This window comes from Lampetra fluviatilis, chromosome 2 (assembly GCF_964198595.1).
Source record: "Lampetra fluviatilis chromosome 2, kcLamFluv1.1, whole genome shotgun sequence".
NCBI classification, from domain to species: domain Eukaryota; kingdom Metazoa; phylum Chordata; class Hyperoartia; order Petromyzontiformes; family Petromyzontidae; genus Lampetra; species Lampetra fluviatilis.
This window is the reverse complement of record NC_136276.1, coordinates 3,842,695-3,865,934: the sequence shown is the minus strand read 5'-3', so window position 1 is coordinate 3,865,934 and position 23,240 is coordinate 3,842,695. Positions and strand designations below refer to the sequence as shown.

At 39.6% G+C, this 23,240-nt stretch overlaps 1 protein-coding gene across 2 annotated transcripts in view; it reads right to left on the bottom strand.

The window, feature by feature from the left end:
* LOC144939962 (glucocorticoid-induced transcript 1 protein-like) overlaps positions 1-23,240 on the bottom strand; it is a 33,756-nt gene that overhangs the window by 2,944 nt on the left and 7,572 nt on the right. The window contains exons 3-6 of one of the 2 annotated variants that reach the window (XM_078866742.1): positions 12,507-12,599; positions 8,417-8,530; positions 3,915-4,067; positions 2,598-2,865 (exon numbers count right to left, since the gene is read on the bottom strand). In XM_078866742.1, coding sequence (XP_078722868.1) covers positions 2,598-2,865; positions 3,915-4,067; positions 8,417-8,530; positions 12,507-12,599 — 628 coding nt within the window. The remainder of the gene's footprint in view (positions 1-2,597; positions 2,866-3,914; positions 4,068-8,416; positions 8,531-12,506; positions 12,600-23,240) is intronic. The other variant, XM_078866744.1, reaches the window with a different exon arrangement.

Sequence of the window (23,240 nt, the reverse complement as noted above, 5' to 3'; positions counted from 1 at the left end):
AAAGTAGTTTTACTCTCACTCTCTTACTAAGCTCTTCCTGACACACCCTCTCATTAACCCGTGCTCATACCAAAGTGTTTATTTTTTTACTAAATCCATAAATCTTAGAAATATAGGCAAATTTTATACCAAAAATAATGAGTATTTTAGAGTAGAATTACAATACTGCAATGTTGAAATGGCCAGACAGACAAATACATCATAGTGCTATGTTCTATTAGAAGGGAAGTACAGAACGTATTCGTTTATATTGTGCTACAACTTTTAGTTTTCACTAGGATGACTCATTCGCCCAACTCGTCATAAATAGGCTTTGCTCTCACTCCTTAACCTACTTTTCCTCCACCCCCCTCTAACACTACTGCACTTACCAAATTGTCCCATCTCTTTACTACCCCACCAAAGCTTTTCAGAACACAGGGAGGAACAGAATGTATACCCCGTGAGTTAAATTGTAGAATGGCAGTTGTGAGCGAGACCAGCAGATAAACACGCACACACACATAAAATATAAATATATGAAGCTACATGTGCTGTTAAGAACTACAATCTATTCTAGGACACAACAGAAATGATTGGTTTCACGGTTGGCTGCGTACGGTGCGAAGTGCAACATACATAAATACAAGGACAGATTTGTTGGGGGGTCCTGTTTAACAATTGCCAACGTTGCCATCTCAGTGGTCCAAGGGAAAGCCTCAGCAGTAAGGGTGGAGATTATGGCTGGAAACCATTTGGTCTGGCAGTCCCTCTGATTAGTTTCACATGTCGTGAGGCTAGTACTCGCCATTTGCATACTTGTGTCCATTAAGAGCTGGACGACTGTCAAGATTCTGAACACGGATTCGCAATTCAACTCGTGAAATCAAATGGAATTTCCAGGGGGTTAGGTGGCTGTATTGTACAGCCCAGCTTGGCGTTCCGGCTTGTAGGGGGGAGGAGGCCTGGTTGTTATCATGGAACAAACACTAATATAAATTGGCCAATGCCGACATAACAGTACCGATGGCGATTCTGTTTTGTGCGACAGACTTCGGATCATGTGATTTCACACAACTTTGATAATTAAAGACAGCTTCTTCATATAATTATTTTTTTCTTGCTGTAGTTGTCCCACCTGATGACGATTGCTTGTGTTGCGATCGAAACGTCGTGATCTATTATTTTTCTACCTACGTGACTTCACCGAAAGAACCAAAGAGTATGAATGGAACAAAGCAATAATACATGGCAGATAAATTATTTTAATTGCAAATATTTTATAGAATTTAAAGATCTTACAGGATTTGTCCCAATTCCATCTGCACCTGATGGGTCGAGTGATTACCATCAGACACAGGGAGAGCTAGTTTACCCAATGGCTCATTTGTCTATAGCTTGCTCATTAAATAACAAAATACCATTTTTTTAAAAAATAAAAACCCACCAAGTTTCTTCACCAAGGCACACAATGTGATACCCAATTAAAGCACTACAATTCAATTATATGAAACAAATATTTTTCATTTCCAAACAACCTGGACTAAAATGTCAACTCAATATACATATACAGTGCGCGCATGTGCTTTTGCGTACCGTTTTTATACATTGCTTTTTGTATTAAACAGGGCCCAATTGTGTAATGCAGTCTTCTTGCCAATAACTTTTGAATGTGCTAATCAGACCTATAAGTTTGCTTGTATGTATACATGTTGAACTTCGTTCGCACCGTACGTAGCTAACATGTCTAATCAGAGGTGCTTGCTTAAACAAAAGCTACTGGATAACATTGGGTCTGGAAAGCCAATAAGCTGAAATGAACTATTATTCTGAGTACATGTAAGAATAGAATGGATTTCAGCTTACAATAGAGCAATTATTATTTACTTAAACAGGCGGTTCAGTGTACAAGCATCTGGGGGCTCCAAAATTTTGCCAATATTTCCCCCCCTTGTATTCATCCCATCTGAGCGTATTTTGCGAAAGGCAGGCCTACATTCCATCGAAGAAACCATGAATATTGGAGGCAGAAGAATAAACAACTTAAGATATGCTGATGATACCACTCAACTAGCAAATAGCAAAGCTGAAATGACGACCCTCTGTTGGTAAACGTTAAAAAGCTGGTGAGAAGCCTGGACTCTGCCTCAATCTCCAAAATATGATGGCGACAGAACAGCGAAATGAATTTAGTTTGGAAAATGAACCAGTCGAGGATCAGCGCATTTGAGATGTGATGCTCTAGAAGAATGATACGTATACCATGGACAGCCAAAATATCAAACATCAAACATGTTGGTCCTGAAAGATCGCTCCCACTCTTCCACTCGAGGCCTTACTCGTGAAGCAGAAATTGACATTCTTTGGACAGGTTATGAGGACCTCTGGGCTCGAGGAATCGGTGTTGCTTGGGAATGGAGAAGGTAGCTGGGGCAGAGGCCGACCTTGGAGGAGGTAGATGGACGACATCAAGAACACCACTACTCGCCTTACACTAACCCAGCTACGAGAGGCAGCGAGAGACAGGTGTGGATTGTGAAGTCTGGTCATGGATGTTACCAGAGGTCGTACTCGACTTGACGGCACAAGGTGACAAGGTGATTCCTCCCAACACTTACCTTTTTCTTTGCACTGTGCCAGCAGCTCGTCGGTGCAGCAGGGGCTGTAGTTATTGTTATCGGCGGCAGCGGCGGCGGCCACGGAAACATTTGGAGACACGGAGTGTGAGCGGCTCTCGCTGCTGCTGCTGCTGCTCGTGCTGCTCGTGCCGCTGCTGCTGCTGCTGCTGCTCTCGCGGCTGCACTGCGGCCCTGAGGGCGTCTGCGTGTCCACGCTGCGCTGCTGGCTCGGCACGGGGGCGCGACGCCCATCTTCGCTTTCGCACAGCTGCAGGAGAACGACGAAATTTTTCTTAGGGTTTTGAGAATACCGCAGACTCCCGAGTAAAGTAAAGCTACGGCAAATTTAGTTTGATTGGTTTTGTTGATGCATGCTATGGGTGCGTAATGGGCAGAACTTTCTTGGCAGGCAATAGGTTTAAACTTAAACTAAACTTTTTATTTTACCAGGTAAGGCCCACTAAGCTATATAGCTCTCTTTCAGAAGCAATCCGGCCATAAATTATAGCTCAACGAAGTGGCTTATCACACGGAAAATTGTAGCAGCCAAATACTCTTAAACGCATGTTTCTACATGTGGAGGGAAAAACCAGAGAACCCAGAGAAAACATCCACACGACCACGTGAAGAATATGCAAACTCCAAATATAAAGGCGTCAGGGTCAGGATCGAACCCACGACCTCCTGTATACCAGGCGAGGTAATTAACATCTCGCCACTGAAATGGCAGATGTTCAAAACCACAAACAGCAAGATAATAAAGGCAGCTGTAACATGACATGGTAATGACAGAACCTGCCATTTTACCTTGACCTTATTTGAGTAACTAGATCAGACCCGTGTATTTTGTGCAGATATACTTTTCCTTGTATGATTTTACATTTATAACCGATGGCTCCATTACGTTTCCCAAGGCTTGTGGTATATGTGCCATCATGTAATTAGCTTTTCAAAAGTTACCTTCACAATCTTTGTCACGATGGTATTAACAAATGGTTGGAAATTAAAAGCTTGAATTTGCATTCTGTTCAAATCTGTCAAGATCACGAGTCTTTCAATTTATGCAAACATTTAGGCAAGAACAATGCTACTGCAAAGCTTTTTGCGGTTGTGCTTCATGGGCTTTCCGATGGATTGTCAGGTTGTACCCTGTTATTCGGCATGATGCCTGACATTTCGCGCCATATGCTGGGAGCTACTTCAAGAAGTGAGAGAAATGTCGGATATCATGCTGCACAACGTGCGGCCCAACCCCAACACATTAGAGGGAAACTTTGGCAGAGGAATAAACCATAAAGAATGCACGTGCAATTTTACCCTGAGAACGCCGTCTTTATCTCTGTCTTCACTGATGAACATGCGCTCAATCTCCTGGTTGACTCCTTCTACACTGTTCTTCATCCGTGGCAGAGAAGTGCGGGCGTAGGCAATGCTCGTCACTGGGATTGGAATGGCCCTTGAAATAGATACCTGTGCAAAGGGATTTCAACGTTTACCGGAGTGGAATCAATACCATTTTGTGCGGTGATAAATGAAAACACATTTTTTTCAACATTTATATTTTTACGAATCTATTTGACAATGTGAACTTCTACCTTAAAGCACAGTAAATTAAGTCAAGAGGTCAAGGCAACCCATCTGTGCATGTAAAACAAACAAAGCGAATGAAATCAGACCCGTTGCATACCAAGGTCTTTAAATGTGGAGGAAAATACCAGAGGACCCGGAGAAAATTTGACGCAATCAAGGGGAGAACATGCCAAACTCCAAATATTCAGTTTCAGTTTTTTCAGTTCCATTGATTAGGTATAGCCCTGTGAGCCATTCGGCTCTTGAATCGGGTGCAACCGCAACAAACAAAAACATGAACAAGAAACTATATACATAAACAGCAGGCCTCGAGGTCGGGATCAAACCTGCGACCTCCTGTATACCAGGCGAGATTAGTAACATCTCGTCACTGTGGCACCCCTTCCACACGGGCCAGATGTTGTGAAAGTGGTGGGAATCCTCACACTTTACCCTACGACAAGCGAATTGACTAAATTTGGTGTAAATTCTAGATTTGAAGCTTTCGTGACTGCAAGGATTTTAAATTTGGTGTACCCACATATAGTGCTGGGTGGACAGAGGCAGGGTTATTTAATAAACTTTCCCCATTGTGTCAACTGCCGTGCGAGGAGATCTAATCAAACCAGTGACCGCTGGATTGCAAATCCAGTGTGCCAGTGTTCCACCGGGGCAGCATCATAATGTACCTACATACTTTGAAATATTGTATTATTGAAGGTAGATTGATCCCAAGTAGCCAACGGGAAGGAAATAAAATACACATTTTGATTGATAATTACAAGCTATTTTATGTAATCATCATTATCATGCTTGATTTGAAGCTTTCGTGATTGCAGGAATTAATATTTGGTTCTTTTGGTAAAGTCACGTAGAAAGAAAATAAATTAAATAATAGAATACGACGTTTCGATTGCAACACAAGCAATCGTCATCAGGTAGAACTAAATTTGAGAGAGGGACAAAACACAGACACGAAGACACACAGACAAACACCAGCAGAGAGACACACAACATAGACATGTCTAAATTTGGTGTCACTGTGTTGTCTATCTCTGCTTATGTGTCTGTCTGTGTCTCCGTGTATGCGTTTTGTCTCTCTCTCAAATGTAGTTTAACCTGATGACGATTGCTTGTGTTGCAATCGAAACGTCGTATTCTATTATTTAATTTATTTTCTTTCAACGTGACTTTACCGAAAGAACCAAAGAGTGATCATTATCATGGTTTGAGCCTCCAATGCAAGTTGGTGCTGTTTTCAGCCGATTCTTAAATCTGACTTTATGCTTTACTACATCTGTGATCTATTTGTATTTTGTAAAATACTTTTACCATAGCCTACATTGGACACATTACCTATCCTGATATACAACCATCTGATGTATATGCTGCACGGGGCATACACCTGAAAATTTCACGTATTTAATTTACCAGAAGTAGTCTTATGTCAGCATTTACAACAAAATGTATGGCTAACAATGCAGACCTTGTCAAAAAATCAATAAGGAATGCAGCAGGAGAAAACTTTGACAATCAAATAAGAAAAAAGGTAACACATAAGTGCCCTATGTATTGCCCTACATTTGGAAATTTGGTTAAAATGCTACCCGCATAACTATTTAAGACTTTTCAAACCCAACAGCTATTCAAATAAATGCCAGCTATGAACCCCATATGTAGAATGGGTTACAGGTGTTGATCAGTCAAAGCGTTTACATTGCAGTAAACCTTGCAGCGGGACTGCTTTATGGCAAGAATGGGTTCTGTTAATTTTCAAACTGCTTGATATCCAGATGCCAAGCATGGTATAAAAGCAAACACCTGGGTACACTTAACCAAAGTATTAATGTTGTGTTTACACATGCATTGGCTGAAGCACAAATATATTAGTTCAGGAGAGACAATTCCAGTTTCACGTCAATGTCATATAGACTTTTTAACCCACATTTAGTTGCCTTGTATGATTCATATTGAAATGCAATTTTTTTTCACATTTTAACGTACTAAGATGCATTTTGTAAAATGTCACTATGCAAATATTGGAAATGCACATCACATGTCCAGTGTGGTATATTCTTTATTTATTATTATTCCAGTGTTACACAGCAACGTCTTACCGAATCTCATGACTTTTTCAGGAAGGTTTTGCAAAGTTTTTTTTACAGTAGGGGGACGATGGTTGCTATGTATAATCCCAATTTAGTAATTTGCGGGTCATTCAAACGTTGGAAAATTTGGACCATGATGCCACAGGATCTTTAACCTCCACTGTGAAGTAGATGGCACGTATCTTATGGTTAATACACCCACAGTAATGACCAGGGCTGCTGGTATTCAAGGCCTTAAATGGAATCGCTCCTCCCTACATTCATGACCTCCTTCAGTCATATATTCCATCAAGCTCATTAAGATCTTCAGATTGTACATTTCCCACTGTCCCACGGTTTAGACTTCACACTTGGGGTGACGGTGCCTTTGAAATTGCGGCACCTCAACTCTGGAACTCGTTGCCCTTCGAGGTCAGGACTTCTGAGACACAAAACTTCAAATCTCAACTAAAAACGTATCCGTGTAAAATTATTTTCTCTCTTTTCTTTATTTCAACCGTCCTTCTAATTTATTCTTTACTTGGTTGTTTTTAACTATTTTCCGCCTTGCCGTGCATAGCACCCTGAGAACGATTGTTCAAGGGCACTTCATAAATAAAAAATATATTATTATTGCTGCTTTTTGTACCGTGGACTATTTGCCACAAGCAGGAAACGAGCTACTGCCAAGCCATGTCACCACCCCAACTGCTTACACAGCTTCTAAAACTGATCACAAACGGGCTCTGCCGATTGTCCTTTTATCTGTCGCCATTATGCGACGCAGATGCCCTTCAAATGAAATCCCAGTAATAGAAAATATCTGTTACATACCCCAGGCCAATATTCAAATAATACTCAAGGTCACCCTATATTGTCTACAGAATGTAAATCATTATGTAAAATAACTCTGGCAGAATCTTTGGCTATTAAAAATATTACCAACAATTATATAGTTTGGAATATATGATTTATGTCATACTTGACTAATAATAGTAAGCTGAACCCATAAACACTGTTTATTACAGGCTACACATACTGTTCATGGCACATTCACAATGATTTGCTAATTTGGCAAATAATTGTAATAGTTTATCTTCGTACTTTCCAAATCAACAAAATTAAGTGATAAAATGCTAATCGTTAAGCCCAATTACTGCATACCAATATTCATAACCAATCATACCTCATGACACGTTTTTAAAAAAGTTACGTTTTTAAAGGCAATATTTTATTTGAAAACCAGTTCGCAGTAAAAAGTTTTAAAATTGGAAGAATACCGCTTTAACTGCTAGGGTTGGTAACGGTGTATCTATACGACCATAGCCAAATCACACGTGTGTGTGTGTGTGACTATACTTGCCAAGCCATAGGACACTAGAATTTCAGTTGTAAGAGGTAGAGATGAAAATCATTAACATTTTAAAGCACTGGTTTCAGCTACAGTACTTATAATCACATACCACTGACCTACAATGTAGAGATAACTCCTACTCTTGACAACCGTTTCATATGTAAACTGTGCTATCGACTGGGGCCAGGTGATTAGCAGTTTTTCCTATTATCCAGATTTGAGGTTTCATACACGAGAGGGAATAACAAAAGCACCATCATGGCAAGGATGCCATGGTTACTGGGAAGATTTTCCATTGCACAGAGGCATCCCCTGTGCTCTCTGTGCTTTGATACAAACTGCAACACAAGCATGACAGGAAATGATGCTGTGAGGCACATCCCTGCTTTAAAAATAACCATCAACTTATTTCTACACTCATGCCTGGGAATGTGGATTTTTTCACCCGAACGTGGAGGTCCATACCTCTGGATAAAACGCGTCATAAGGCGCTTGTGCACGCACCCCCAGGTGTAATTTAATAACTTTTGACAAAAGGAATGCCCCAAAATTGCACGATTAAAATTTTAAATACGGCTCACGGACGGCTTGATACTATCCAACAGTGATCTCTCGTCTCACTGAAGAGTTTTTAGATGTGCAACACCACTGGCCCTCATCATCACAAATATGATGAAGTATACTTTATTTTTTATCAAGCAAAAAAGAGCCTCATAGCTTATCCGATGACTTCCGGATGAATAACGTTTCTGATTATGAAAACACGGGAGTAAAACAGGACACAGCGGGGGGACACACTTGTTGTATACCTGTGCTGGGTGGATGGCTGCATGATTTCCATGCAGGGGTGAATGCCTCTCCTTGTCTCGCTGGTGCTTGCTGCTCTTTTTGCTTCTTTGGAGATGCTGTCGGAGCTTAGCAATCTGCCAACAGATAACACATTCCAGACACAGTAGTGCCATAAGTGTAAATCAAACACATTGGGGGGATACCAAAGTCTTGCTTCTTCAGCTGCAACCCATAGTTTTGAATTATTTTTCTACTGTTCATTAGGACCATCGAGCCTTGTTCAAGTTACTCTCCATTGCTCAATGAAGGGATCACTTGTACAGTCTAAATTGAGTTATACTTCAAGTGCGGACGAGAAATAAACACAAGAACACCACATCGCTTCCAATAACAAGCACTGCCATAAATAATAAATAAACTTCATGAATAAAAAAAACACTTGCACACATGCACTGTACACGAAAACATTTTCAAACATCAACAACTGATTATACGTTTTAAGTAACCAAATAAATAAAGCTGACAATACGTCTCCCTTCACATATTTGTCCCTTCACGTAAAGGTATATTTTTACACATCCCATGAGTCACGCGGCCTTAAGAGAGTGCATCATTTCAGCGGCATTGGTTAGAAACGAGCAAACTCTGGAACGGGTTCGACATTCATAGTCTCATCAGCAGCCAGGCTTTGCTTGAATCTGTTTAAGTGTATTTTATTTTTTTATGTGGAGGGATCGACACGTAAAGGAGACACATTGCCGGCTTATTTATTTATTATATTCTCCACAAAGAAACCGATTATTTTGCGTTATGTAACATGCAAGATTTTAAGCACACATTTTAAGGCGATAACAATGGGGCTGAACTTTACTTTATAGCAGTAAACATAAATCAGTTTGCTTCCACATTTTTGCCCGAGTATTTATCACCACAGCAGATGTAGCATGTCAAACTGATATATTTTTTGGAGACGTGTTCATAAGCTTGGCAAATAAATGGTGAAAGTGTAAACCCACGCACACCAAAAGCAAGCTTTGTCCTCGTTCATCAAATGCAATGTCAGCCGTCAAATTCTCACACACTGTGTTATCACTTATTTGAGCCAATTACGTGATTATTTTGCAAGCGTGAACCCAGCCATTCTGTAAACAAACCCTGCATATGCGGTTTTGATTATGATAAAGTACACCAAGAGTAGATAATAAATAAAAGTACACATTGTTAGTTTTGCATAATTTCCAGACTTATCAAAACTCACCATACGGTACAAATTTAATGAAACGCTTGTGATGAGTCATTATATTTCACCATGCTGAAATAGACTGCATTTTAAGTATTTTACAAGTACTGTATTTCTTTTCACAAAAGCATACATTGCAGCCCTCATAGCTCGGGGCAACAAGGGGCAATTTAAAAATACCACATTATGTGAAAACAATATGCAACGCACTTACATAAATGTGTGTGCATATTATTGGTTAGGATATGAATTACATTTAAAATGAAAATACAAGCTTCTACAAGGAATAAACACAAGTAAAAATGTTCCTATATGCAGGAAAACACATGTATAAATGGGCACACTGTTATGTTATCAGAAGGAACAATATTTAAAATCGCTTCACCTCAGCAGTTGGTAATATTTTCCAAACTCAACATTGACTTACAAGTAATTCATTTTATTATTACTCAAGTTAAAAATAGCAAATTTAATAAAAAAAATATCCTATTTCCATAATAAACTATAGGCCAATTGTAATGTGACTTTCTTTCACGTCACATTTGGTATTAAAAACAAGTACGCACAAATAAGCAGACAATAACAAAGTGAGAGGAAACATTTGAGAAGTAATAACCTGGCCGTTCAAGTGCAATAATGTAAGCACTAGTTCAATGCAGATAGCTCTTAATTCTTGTTAAAGTGAATAATGTTTAGGTTTGATTGGGAACGATTACATTTTGTACCTACGCAACCTGTGTTTTTGTTGAGTCAAAGGCTGTTTTTAAAGTGAAAATTGCAAGCAAACAAACACAAAAAACTTGATCAAGCTAATAGCTAAAATGGTTAACATGTGGTCATTGTGAATTGTGCACCTTCATATCAACGTAAACAACTGTGCACCAGTTCCCCATTCAGTAGGGATCACAAATCCAGTGGCACACACCACAACCCCACTGACAGAAGACTTAAAACCAGAAGCAGGGAGACTCGACTAAGTTCATCCACTGGTGGATCGATCTGTACCTCGATAGAGTCCACAGCCAAAATATATTATGCCATCATCTTGGTCTCAATTGCAAGTTGGGCACTCTTCATCAACATAAATAAAAAAACTACATAGGCAACGCTTCAGGAAATGGCCCTTCTTGATAGAGTGAAAGTTAATTTGCAAAAATAAGTTAAATTTAGGGCACAGTTTTATTGACAAATGTGTTTTTGTTGTCATCGGTGCTTTTGCACCACAGCCATTGCAGAATTGCAATCCCCCCCACTCCACCCCCCATACTAGTTTAGTCTAAAAAAAGTTCAACTGGTTTGTTCATAAGCCAGAGTTAATTGAGCAGCGCTGCCATATACTTGTAGAAGGGGAGGAGGAATGGGGAGCACGCGATAACACCGCATATCGTCTGTGACCCATCAAACACCCACGAGTTCAAACATGCACCAGTACAACAGCCATATCATGAAGTGACATCAAGCGCATTACTGCAATTATTAGTGACCTTGTGAGCATGCATGACGTCACTTGCACATTTAGTTAACTATAATAAAGTTGCTATATGCGGTGCATTGCATTCAATTACTTAGAAAGAATAGGTTTAACTGGAAATAAACATATTTCAGACCAATATTCTATGGACAGGTCCCTGACGTACTGGGCTTCTGACCCAGAAGGTCAAAATAAGTTTAGAATTAATGCTGCTGGATAACATTGGTCAGCAAGCCAAGAGGCTGATGGAATAACATATGTTTCTCCTTCATGTGAAGACAGAGAAGTTATGTTCTAGATTTGAAGTTTTCGTGACTGCAAGGATCCATACTCGTTGGTTCTTTCGGTAAAGTCACGTAGGTAAAAAATAATAAAAGTAAAAAAAAATCACGTTTCGGGCGCAACACAGGTGGGATCACCATAGCCAGAAGCAACTTTTATTATGTTTTACCTACGTGACTTTACCGAAAGAACCAAAGAGTAGAGAAGTTATGCTTATGATTTAGTGTTTGCTAGAAGAGCTCGTGGCACTGACAAAACAATTCCATACTGAATTTGATTATGAAATGCAAGGAACGTACATTAAATGCTTCCAATGATAAAAATGTCTTGATTGTAATGTTTTTTACAAGAGGTCACATTATTGGCGCAACGGTACTTTGCTGACTATGCGTGACAATTTATTAAAATACATTATATAAATTGACTGCATAAACATTTCAGGCTTATCTCCTAGAATAAAAAGGAGATGGGTAATATATACAAAAAAGACTTTGTTACCGCATGAATAACATATTTAAATAATAGCTTAACTAGTGAAAATATATACGTTTATGATAAATACATCTATTTTCTTCTTGTTATGTTTCAAAAGATCAGCAACTCATGTGTATGGCTGAGAACTTAAGGGATTGAGTGAAAACTTGGAAAATTGTAAGTCAAAGACATTTAAATCGGTGACATAGTTAATGAAACAGTCGACTATAGCATGCTGCCAAAACAAATGTAGGCAATCATTTATTAGTGTGTAATTAACTTCTAAACTCAATAACAAAAGTGTAGTATTGAAACCAATGATGGACTGTAAAAAGCAATTAAATTCTAGACAATCGGTCACATTTTATCGAACTATGCGAGACATCTGCGGATTACGTACGGTCCTATATAGCCTTCAGCCTTGCACATCCAAGTATCATAGCTTTGGATATCACCAGTAGTTTCTAAATATATGCATGAGATTACATGAGGAAAACAACTTAGTTAGCTAATGAAGTAGTAAATAATTTTCACAACTATTATTGACCGATCTAAAAAAGTTTAATTATTTGATTACCTATTACTCTATTTTATTAATGACAAACACTGAATGATATTTGTATGATTCATTATGATTGCATACCTCTTTTAATTGGTCTGAGGTTCCCCAAGATGCAGAACGTTTGTGCGAGCCTTTTTTCTTCTCAGAAGAATCTTTTGTCCAAGAACTTGGAGTCTTTAAAACATTGAGAACAAAAATACATTTATGTAATTATTCATACGCTTCCTGTTTTGACATCGAACGCACACAAAAATTAATTCAAAAACATTCAAAACACGGGATGAAAATTAAACTTGCGTTGCATTTCACTGGGACGACATCGTGCACAGCTTTCGCACCATCGTCGCTGCTGCTGGGTGGCTGTTGTGTGGGAAGAGTTATGGGGAGAAAAGAAGTCTCTCCCTGACTTGTTTTAAATGCAAAGTGCGCACAAAACACTTGTGGACAGACCTGCCGGGGGGGCGGGGGGTGGGAGGTGTATTTAATTTGAAATGGGCATTCTTACAAAATAACACCTGAATTTAAGCCAAATTATCAGGATTCCAGCTAAATATCCAGCGAGGTCGTAAAATAACACAGGAAATGCCTAAACTTTGCAAGCTACGCATGTGGCTTTTCATGCTGTACATATTGAAATGTTTTCACGGAAAATCTGCGTGATTTATTCCACATCTCTTTTGGCCCGTGCCACCTCGGCCCTGCAATATCTGGCTGTTTTACTGCAACCGCAAATTACAATCTTCAAATAGAACAAAGATGTTGTATGTCACACCACCGATTTAGAATGGTTGGCTACGTATGGTGCGAAAGAAAGTTCAACGTACATACATAGATGCACGGAATAGTTGGATCTTTGAAAGCAAAACAAATTGAAGGTAGGACATCAAATACATTTATTTTAAATCACTGCAAGTTATAAAAAACAGGTATGCATTATTGGCAAGAAGATTCAAATGTACTTACTGATTTTCAAATAGAATGATTAAATTATTCACAGTTAGTATGATATGGACTACTACAGATCAATTGCAATCAGCATACATACAATATTACAGTCGCAAAAATAACCCTATTTTAGAAATAGAATCCTTACCTTAATTGCACATATTTAGCAATTTTTAAAAAAGATGTGAATACACACCGATGTCTTAAACATAATAAATGGGTTTTATTATTTCGTGTCTATACACATCAAACTAAAAATCATGTGGGATTATTTTAAAATGAGCTCATAAAAGCACTGGCCAAGGCAAATTCTCAATTATCAAAGCATACGAGGGCGATTGATGAGCAAGCCCGAGTTTGCCTGCAGTAGGTGTGGCTGTGCGAATGAATGAGCTTGACAAGGAAAAATATCAAACAATTCGATTAGTTGGCTGTGAACATCCCACAAAAGACCTGCGTGCTCATTTACACTGCATGTATAATCTCTACACAAGCTGGCCACCAGTACATTAAACGAGCCTCCATTTTGTCAGAGGGGATTCAACTGAATAATAAAAAAGTGTATTTGCCCAGATGGAGCTTATACCAAGTCAGCACCAGCAGCGGTGTTTTAGCAGCCGCCATGTGAAAGGGTTTGCACAAAGATCAGCTGTGCCACATGGCGAAGCATTTCTGTATGAGCAGAGACAGTGAAAAACAGAACTGATAAATGGCACACATTGGGAGAACTCTTCCACCGGTTCAGTGAAGCTTTCACTGGATCAAACGGTGCATATCATGGGGTACACATTCATGGCAAACAGAATTCCTCTGAAGTACTTAAACTACATATCCGCTAATTGCTCAATTGGACATTTACACCTGGCAACCATCGCCCCCAACTGGCAGACGAATGTCCGCTTACAGGGTAGGTGCCGAGTCACCTTGTGCCAACATGGATAACTGCCACTGGGTGTTCTCTTTCAAATGTTTTGAGATGAGATGTGACGCAAAGCGCACCGAGATACTCAGGTGTATAAAGAGCCACAATCAAAAACAAATCGTCATTATTAATACGGTATACGCCCACCATCAATCAGTACCGCAATCGTGCGGCGTCTTCAAGCAATCAGGATTACAATTTGCCAAGGACTGTTCACTAATCTTTAAAACTGCTTCATGAGTTTAGTTTGTTGTCCTTCCCCCGCACCTCCGATTCGCACGTTTGGTTATGTACGGTGCGAAAGAAGTTCAACATACATACATACAAAAATACGCATTCACACATCACGGTATCCAAGACACAACCGTAGATCGACAATCATCACACCTGCATGCATCGGTGAGAGCTTGGCCCTCAAACCAGTTTACCACCTTGCACTCAAAGAACCCAGCGAATACACCAGAACCTCCCAAATCCAAACGCGGCAAGGGCAGGAGTGGAGCACGTGGTCGACTGATGCAATCGGTGAACCCGTGCCCTTAGCCATGGCATCCTCGCAGCAGCTTTTTGGCTAGCCATCAAAGACGGTCACTGCTCTTCCTTCCGATATTTGGAAGCCACTGGAGCTATGCACTTTTTAAACTAGATTGAAAACTCGTTTGTTGCCCTTCCCCCGCACCTACTATTAGCGCGGTTGGCTACGTACGGTGTGGAAGAAGTTCAACATAAATGCACATACACAAACATGTCGATCTACCGCCCACTCTGCACTCTAATTTTTGGACGTAAAAAAAATTATGACTTAAAAAAACATATTTCCACTAAAAATAACATTTCTGCCCCATAGGAAAATATTTTTACCAAGTGCCTATGCCTGCATGCCCATATTATACTTATGAAAGCTAGTGTGTATGCACATTAACATAACACCGGTTCTGATGAGGGTCCATCAATGTAATAAAGCTAAATTCGTTAAAAACCCAATCCGTTTAACCCTTTTGCATATCTTAAAGGCACACATGCCAGTGCTTGGTATATAACGGTAATTGAGAATTATGTTTTTGGTTTTTAACAACAGCAACAAGCATTGCATTATAGAAGTGTAAGGCTTGGAAAAGAGCCTTTACGCACAGAGGGGCCCAGCAGCCAGCACAAGACGAAGCAACGGTCCATATGGTCACAAACCTTTTTTCTCTCACTGGCAGCCCATTGCTACACTGCAGTACAATTTGATAATTATCAACGTATTATACGTGTCATTTTCTCTTTCTACGGGAAGCGATTAGTGGCGAGTTCACAATGATCTTTACTCAGTCCTTGCAGTCAAATGTGTCTCTATTTACCTTCATATGCATGCAGTTATATATTTTTCAAGACCCTACACGGTGCGCTTCTGCACATATAAAGGCATGTATTAGAGCGACGTGTAAAAGTTGTAAAGGCATGTATTAGAGCGACGTGTAAAAGTTTTAAAGACTGTAATCAATGAATGAGTTGGTCATTGAGAATGCGTGCCTGGATTTGCATTCCAGTATAAAATATGCACACACACACAGGACATAAAACACAGTGAAGTTTTGGAGAGATGTTATTGATATGTTAGGTGGTGCAGAGGGCAGAACACTCAACTTAGAATCACTGTTCAAATGCTGGTTCAGGGTTAAACTTAAGGCAATATCCTTTCTAAGGTCGATAAAATTAGTACCACTTTGTATTAAGACAGCAGTGGTTGTCTTTTGAGGAGAACGGTTCCTGCCTTAGGAATCTAGAAATTCCATCAATGACGCAGGGCTTTCAACAGAGTGCTGGACAATACTCACCACGGAATCCTTTAAGTATGCTCATCATGCATGTTAATGCAATCGGATTATATAAACATGCATTTTATGAACACACACTTTTATAAACTGGATGCATCCGTTTCATATGCAAGACCTTTGAATACCAATAAGCCGTAGTCATTTAAAATTCTTACAGTCCAAGAAAGGGAAGAGCAAACACACGGGCAGCGTGAATGGCATGTGCCTGGCACTGGTGCCAAACTTTCCACGGCTGTGCAGTGGTGACACCCTCATGTCCACATGCCAAAAAACTGAATTCTGTTTTAGTGCAGATTTAAAAAAATATTCGGTTAAGTTTAACATTGAAAAGTGGTTTACCATTTTAGAAATGTGCACAGTTATATGTAAAAAGTAATAGTTTCCTTCCGACCAAACCTCAATTCATGTGACATCAATGTACAAGCGGGTAAAGGCAGTGTGAACTAGGGTATATTATAAATGAAAAGCCAAGTAGTTGGTTTTTAAAACAATATGGCATGTGCCAACCCAGAACTGTGTCTCAGCAGTTTGATACATTTAATATTTGCCTGAGATTTATTCTGTAATTTTTATTCCTTTCAAATGCTAATCTGGAAAGTTCCTTCAAAAGCTTCTTAGCATCAGTTTACCAAAGAATGTCACTGTAACTAGATTCTTATCGAAATAATCTCCATTATGTGAAAACTTACTCCTTAAAAATGTACACATTTACATTTTGTCAAAGAATGCATAAAGTTGCAGGTCACAGTAAACAGTCACTAAATTCACATTGTTTTGGTCACCCCCAACAAGCTTTAATGAAGAATTCAAGCCTAATTATGATTGCATCTTAGAAAGGGGACATTTCATATCGAATCAAGTGTAAATTGTACACTTTTTAAGCGATGCAAATGTATAACAAACAAAATAAACCTACTCACCATTAATAGCGTGATAGGAAGTTAAATCAAACGCCTTGGGGTGCACTGTGCCTATATGTCAAGTTTAGTCAGGCACTGTTTTGTACCTTGGCAGTTGCTTAAAAGTCATGCCTTTAGTTTTGCCTTTTCATGACAACCACAGTAACTGCGGGTACTGCTACAAAGCCTGTCAACAGTATGCACAAAGGGCAACATCATCTGGGAAAAAAGCATTATGGCTGAGAGAGAACATGCCTTCAAAAAACACCACACAAGGCTACCAAAATATGCAATGCACCAACAAGGGGATAGACATGGGACAAATCACAAACAAGGTTAATTAGCACAAATTTTGCTGACTCCAGGTGTGTAATGGGCTTCATGGCCACTAGTGTTGAAGAATATGAAAGTATTTTCCAAGGTTTTGGATTCCACTTAGAATTGAAACTGATAAAAAATGTTCCAACGGTCTCTTAAAGACCCAACTAAAAGCAACTGCTAACAACAGTGAGACACAGTAAGACATCTCCACAGAATCTCTCCATTTGGCTTCCGAATTGAAGCCTAGGCACACATAACAATGCTCGATAAAACCAATTAAGCAGTGACGAAAATGTTTTCTATTGTATATATTTATACAATCCTTAAGCAACATATACTTTCAGCTATTCACAGTCAGTGTATCTAAAGAGTTCAACTTATGTATTGTCGAGCAAGATGCAGAAAGTAAAATGTTTTAAAAGTTAGACGCAACTTATATCAAAATACAATTACATATTTAATCAGTGGTGAAATTAAAGCTTTGTGTAGATGATATGAAACGCACATTAAGTATATCACAAATAATTTCACTTTTTACCCAAAAACATCGGCAAACTGCTTGGAAGATGTGCATTGTTTAGAAATAACACGGAGAACGAAAATGGTATATACTGTATACGACTAAACGTTGCAAACTGTTCAATTTTATCTTTGAAGAAGTACTTTCAGCTTGCCCAGACTTTGATGAATGACTGTGGTCTGGATAAAAAAAACCTAATTGCTTCTGTTAACATGAAATTAAATGCAACCTTTCAAGTTTTAACAAGTTTCTATTGCTTTTAATTAACAAGAAAGCAAGTGGGCAATGCCTATTATACCATATGGTGGCTTTTTTCTACACATCCTTTTTACTTTATGCTGTGTTGCAACCAGGACAATCAGATGGATTACCAAAGCAAGTTGCACGCTTTCCATATAGTCTGGACCGAGAGAGAGCGCGAGAGAACAAAGGGCATCTAGTACAAAGAATATTACTGTGGTCAAGTTAGGCCAAACTCAATATTCGATGTGTGGAATTTGATTCAGGACGTTTAAAGGTTCAAATAAACCATAGCCCTCTATAGTTCTGAGCGACCAAGAATTATTGGTTCAGCCACCATTAGGTATAAATATATATGGCACAGAGATGCAAAATCTACGACTAGAATTTTTTATTAGAGGAAACTAAAGTGTTTTAATGAGCTTCAACATCTGTTGCAGGTGAATAACAAAACTGCATGTACAACACAATTAGTAAACATTTTGCCACGTTTATAGTTGTAACAAGGCAGCTACACCACAGGATGGTTTGGGGCGTTTTTGACCCTATCATAATGTTCAATGTCGCTTTAAAGTTGACTTTGGACACTGTGTGTGACGCAGTTATTAAAATGGAGTCGCTGCAAATAGCTATTTTATAGACATAGATTATTCGTCACATTACTGTCACATTCATCACATCCAGAATAAACTATTGCAACTCTCTATAGCCTCCACAAATATCTCATGATCTCCAAGCTCCAAATGGTCTAAAATCCCATCAAGATACTCCATGGACTCGCCCCTACCAATCTCTCCCCTCTCATCTCACTCAATTCTCCTACATGCCCTCTCTACTCCAGAAATCAAGGCTTTGTGTTGATTCTCCAAGTCAACATTCGCTCAGTGGGAGTTTGTTCGTTTCCCTCTGCTGCCCCAAGGGTCTGAAACTCAGACCACCCGTGATGTGATGTGTGGTGTCGACTCAGTGCCCCAGCTTAAGTCCTTGCTCGAGACTATGTAGTTACACCCTGCCTATGACCAACTGCCTTTTATCGATAAAAATGAATATTCCCATTGTTTCCATACAGCAGCTTGAAATTAGTTGGTCATTGTGTGCCGTCATCATGATCATAATTTTGTTACAGATCGATAATTACCCGCAAATTACTCTATTAAAATTGCACATCGCAATTAACACCTCCTACTGGAAAATTAATGCCTGCTCAGAGGCCAGGTGCTGCATCACCTTGTGCAGCAACGAGATGGCTTCCAGTGCAGAGTGCCCTTTAAAATATTTAAGATAAGATTAAAGTCACTTATCACGTGTAGAGCGCTTCGAGGGGTAACCTATCAAAAATAAATCATTATTACAACAGCAATTAACTGCAATGCTGATCATGAGCATTGTTGCGGTGTGAATTTAGAAACTTGTAGAGACCAACAGTTTATTAAATAAAAGGTTTGTGACCATATTAATTTTCTTCGTCTTAATCAAGTTGTCAACGTTATTATTTACTTGCTACTATCACAATTAACTGCTGTAATCTCAATTTAATACAGTAATAACGAGGACAATACAATTATTATTACTATTAAAACTATTATAGCAATTAACAAATGCAGATATACTATAGTTTATTACAGTAATGGTAGAGCTCGAACAAGTAGTCGATGATTAATCGACTAAAAATTTGAATCCACTACTTATTTTGTTATCAATTACTCCCGAAGGCAGGAAAAAAAACCCTGAGAAGTCACATGCGGCTGATAATACCAAAGACATCTATCACATCCCAACCCGTGGCACACATTTGAGGGGGGGGGGGGAACAGGTGACAATTTTTTTAACCCAACTATTTTCATGTTATAATGGTAGGAACCTCCTGGTTACACCTGCCCACAGGGGTTTATTGTGTCCATCCGTCTGTCGTGCATCCAAAAATGGGAGGGGTGGGGCTGGGTGGAGAGGGGCTGGGTGGGGAGGGTGGGGCTGGGTGGGGAGGGGAGGGTGGGGAGGGGCTGGGTGGGGAGGGGCTGGTCACCCCATGGCGCCCTTATAAAACTCAACGTTAAACCTACTCACGCCGGCTTGTGTCCGCCCTCACAGTCGGGCATATTTGCGGAATACACCACGCCGCCGTTGACCGAGCAACCCAACGTTCCTACCAGCTCCCTCCGCAGGAATGCGTTCCAAGCAGTTGAGGAATCGAGCCAATAATCGGCAAAGTAACCGATTACTTAAGTAATTGGGCAGCCCATTTCTAATTAAAACCACTCATACCAATTAACGACTGCAGCAACATTGTAACTGTAATTTACGATAAATAATTATACCAATCACAACTACACTCGCAAATGACTTAAAGTTATACTGTACTGTAATTACTGTTTATGACAATGACAAATACTACAACAAGAAGATGAATCCCTGCAGTCACGAAAGCTTTAAATCGAAGTAAATACTTCAACAGATAGAGAGCGAGTGAAGTGGTTAACACTTCTGTTGTGCAAATTGAATTACTGTATATACATTCAGGTAGTAGTGATCACAAATATTATTTTGTTTTTTTACGCTATTTAACTGGGCACCGCAATGGATTACAACCGTGATCATGTGCGACCACTGTCATATCGTTTCAATTGAAGGACATTTATTGAGACATGTTAGGTCAAACTGCAAACATTTGAGCATTTAAAATATGATAGCGTTGCAGAAAACCTCAATAGCTTGCAATTCGATTCCAAAATTGTGCAGGTGGGAATTGTGGTTTGGAAGAGATAGGGATAGAGAAATATAATGTATCCGTATATATAATATCATGTATACGTATATATAACCATGCACAAGCTAACAACAATAGAAATATAAATTCACTTACAATGGCTCAATATGGAGCCCCGCAAGAAAATGTAAAAAAAGTGCACTGGTGCATAAACAAAAAGTAATGAGTGCATTACTAATTACTCGGGAAATACATTAAAAAATGACTATTAACATACTATTAACATGCTAATTGTTAAATTTCGATTTGAAGCTTTCGTGACTGCAGGGATTCATCTTCTTGGTTTTTTCGGTAAAGTCACGTAGAAGTGACTTGGTTTTTTTGGTAAAGTCACGTAGAAGTGACTTTACCGAAAAAACCAAGAAGATGAATCCCTGTAGTCACGAAAGCTTTAAATCGAAATTTAACTGCCTCTACGGGGAGGGATTCCACATAACTTTGAGATCCTTCAACAGGCTCCGTGATAAGAAGGCTCAGCTAATCGAGTCTCTCACCTTTCTGAAGAGATGCCGCGACTACTTCCCTTCTACGTGACTTTACCGAAAAAACCAAGAAGATGCTAATTGTTAATGTGGATATGTGAACCTGATAGGATTGTTTTGTGTAAAATTAGGTCTTGACAAGGCTTCACATAATGTTGTGGGGACTTGTAAATATAATCTATAAACACCACCAGAAATGTATTTGTGAAGCAACTGAAAACAACATTTCCACTTCTTTGTAACATGGTTTTCTAACGAAATGTAATGCTGTCTTGTATTAAGCCAAGACACAATGCTTTGAAGATACTTGTCACACCGCACCAATGCTCTGCACTTGAGCAAGTGGGTTCAGGGCCTTAATACTGTTCCTCGGTATTGACCTTCACAACCATCCAGGTATTAAAGTATTTTACATGTGAAGGTGACGCTTACAAGCATGACACCTGATACAATGATCATTGCAAACATGAGTCAGTAGACTCATTCTCAAATAAGGTTCAGAGGAAATATTGACTGCTTGTTATTTGCAAGGGTTACATTTCAAAATAAAAGCACCACATTCTGAACGTAGTCCAACTTGTGCAAATAAAACTGAAACTATGTAACTGGTAACAGTTAATTAAGGAAAGGCTAAATTTTGTTGGGAGATTCCTAGGCTCTATCCTACTATCCGAATAAATTTGTACATGAGGATACATGAACAATTTTGCGAGATGTTCATAAACTGTAACAAGCGACGTCAATAGCACAAATACCTGCGTGCAGATACATGTAAACAAAGACAAAGATCCCCCTTACAGCCTTGACAGGCTGTTGGAGCAAGTGCTGTTAAGCAAGTAGCACCTATGAAGACCAACACGGTATACAAGGGGGTGCGTGGCCGGCACCACGCCTGGCCGCCTTTGTCTCCCCAGTGGTGATGTTTTCACATCGCACACAGGTCCTCATGAGGCTGAGTCGACCAAGGGAAGGCCCAGAACCAGTTAAGATAACCGTCAGCGCTGTTGGCCGTGAGCGGGTATCAAACTCGGGTCGCTGGGTTCGTAGCGCAGCAAGCTAACCACTGTGCCACCACTCACCATGCAAATACACAGAGCCACACAAATGCATCACCAGCCATAATACATTTTTTCCTGGATGAAGGCTTCCCAAGCCACCGCTATCTCTCACGATCCTGTGATGAAATAATACATCCAGCATCTGTACATCAGCTGATCTCAATGCTCCACATTTTGGACCCATACGCCTAACCTTAAACAATACCAATTTAACCCCGATGAAGCATGGAAATCTGAATGGAGTTCAAAAGAACTCACAAAATACCTTGGGGAAAGACCAAACACAGAATATCTCTGGTTTTGATCTTCCATGAAACTCATGGTCCCCCCTAAACCGCATCTGCACAAACCATGGCAGATGCGAAAACCTGATGCACAAATGAAAAATTTAAAATTCTCCTGCGCACGACTGTGGTCATCTAAAACAGACCATACAACATAAAACGATGCAATGCCCCGATCCACAAATATGAAGGAGACATCACAGCGATGCACTCCGCTGCTCCTGATGCGGTTGTCTGGCTTGACAACCTGAATGCGAAATTGTAGCTGATGCTCTGCATTTACATCCGCCATACGAAAGACGAATCGCTCCACCTCCTCAGCAGATGTCCTCTCGAACACGTTCTATCCCTTCACAGCCAGTCCGTCGTTACCCGTGACCATTTACCACGAGCAGTTCTAGCAACTTGTGAGGAAAAACTAGGTAAGGAACAGAACGCCTTCTTGATTTCACCATTGCTACATAGTGTATAAAGTGTAGACTTTATATGAAGGAATCAAACCTTTTTTTAAATAATTACACTGGGACATTGCTGGAACCAGCGATGTGAGAAGGGGATAA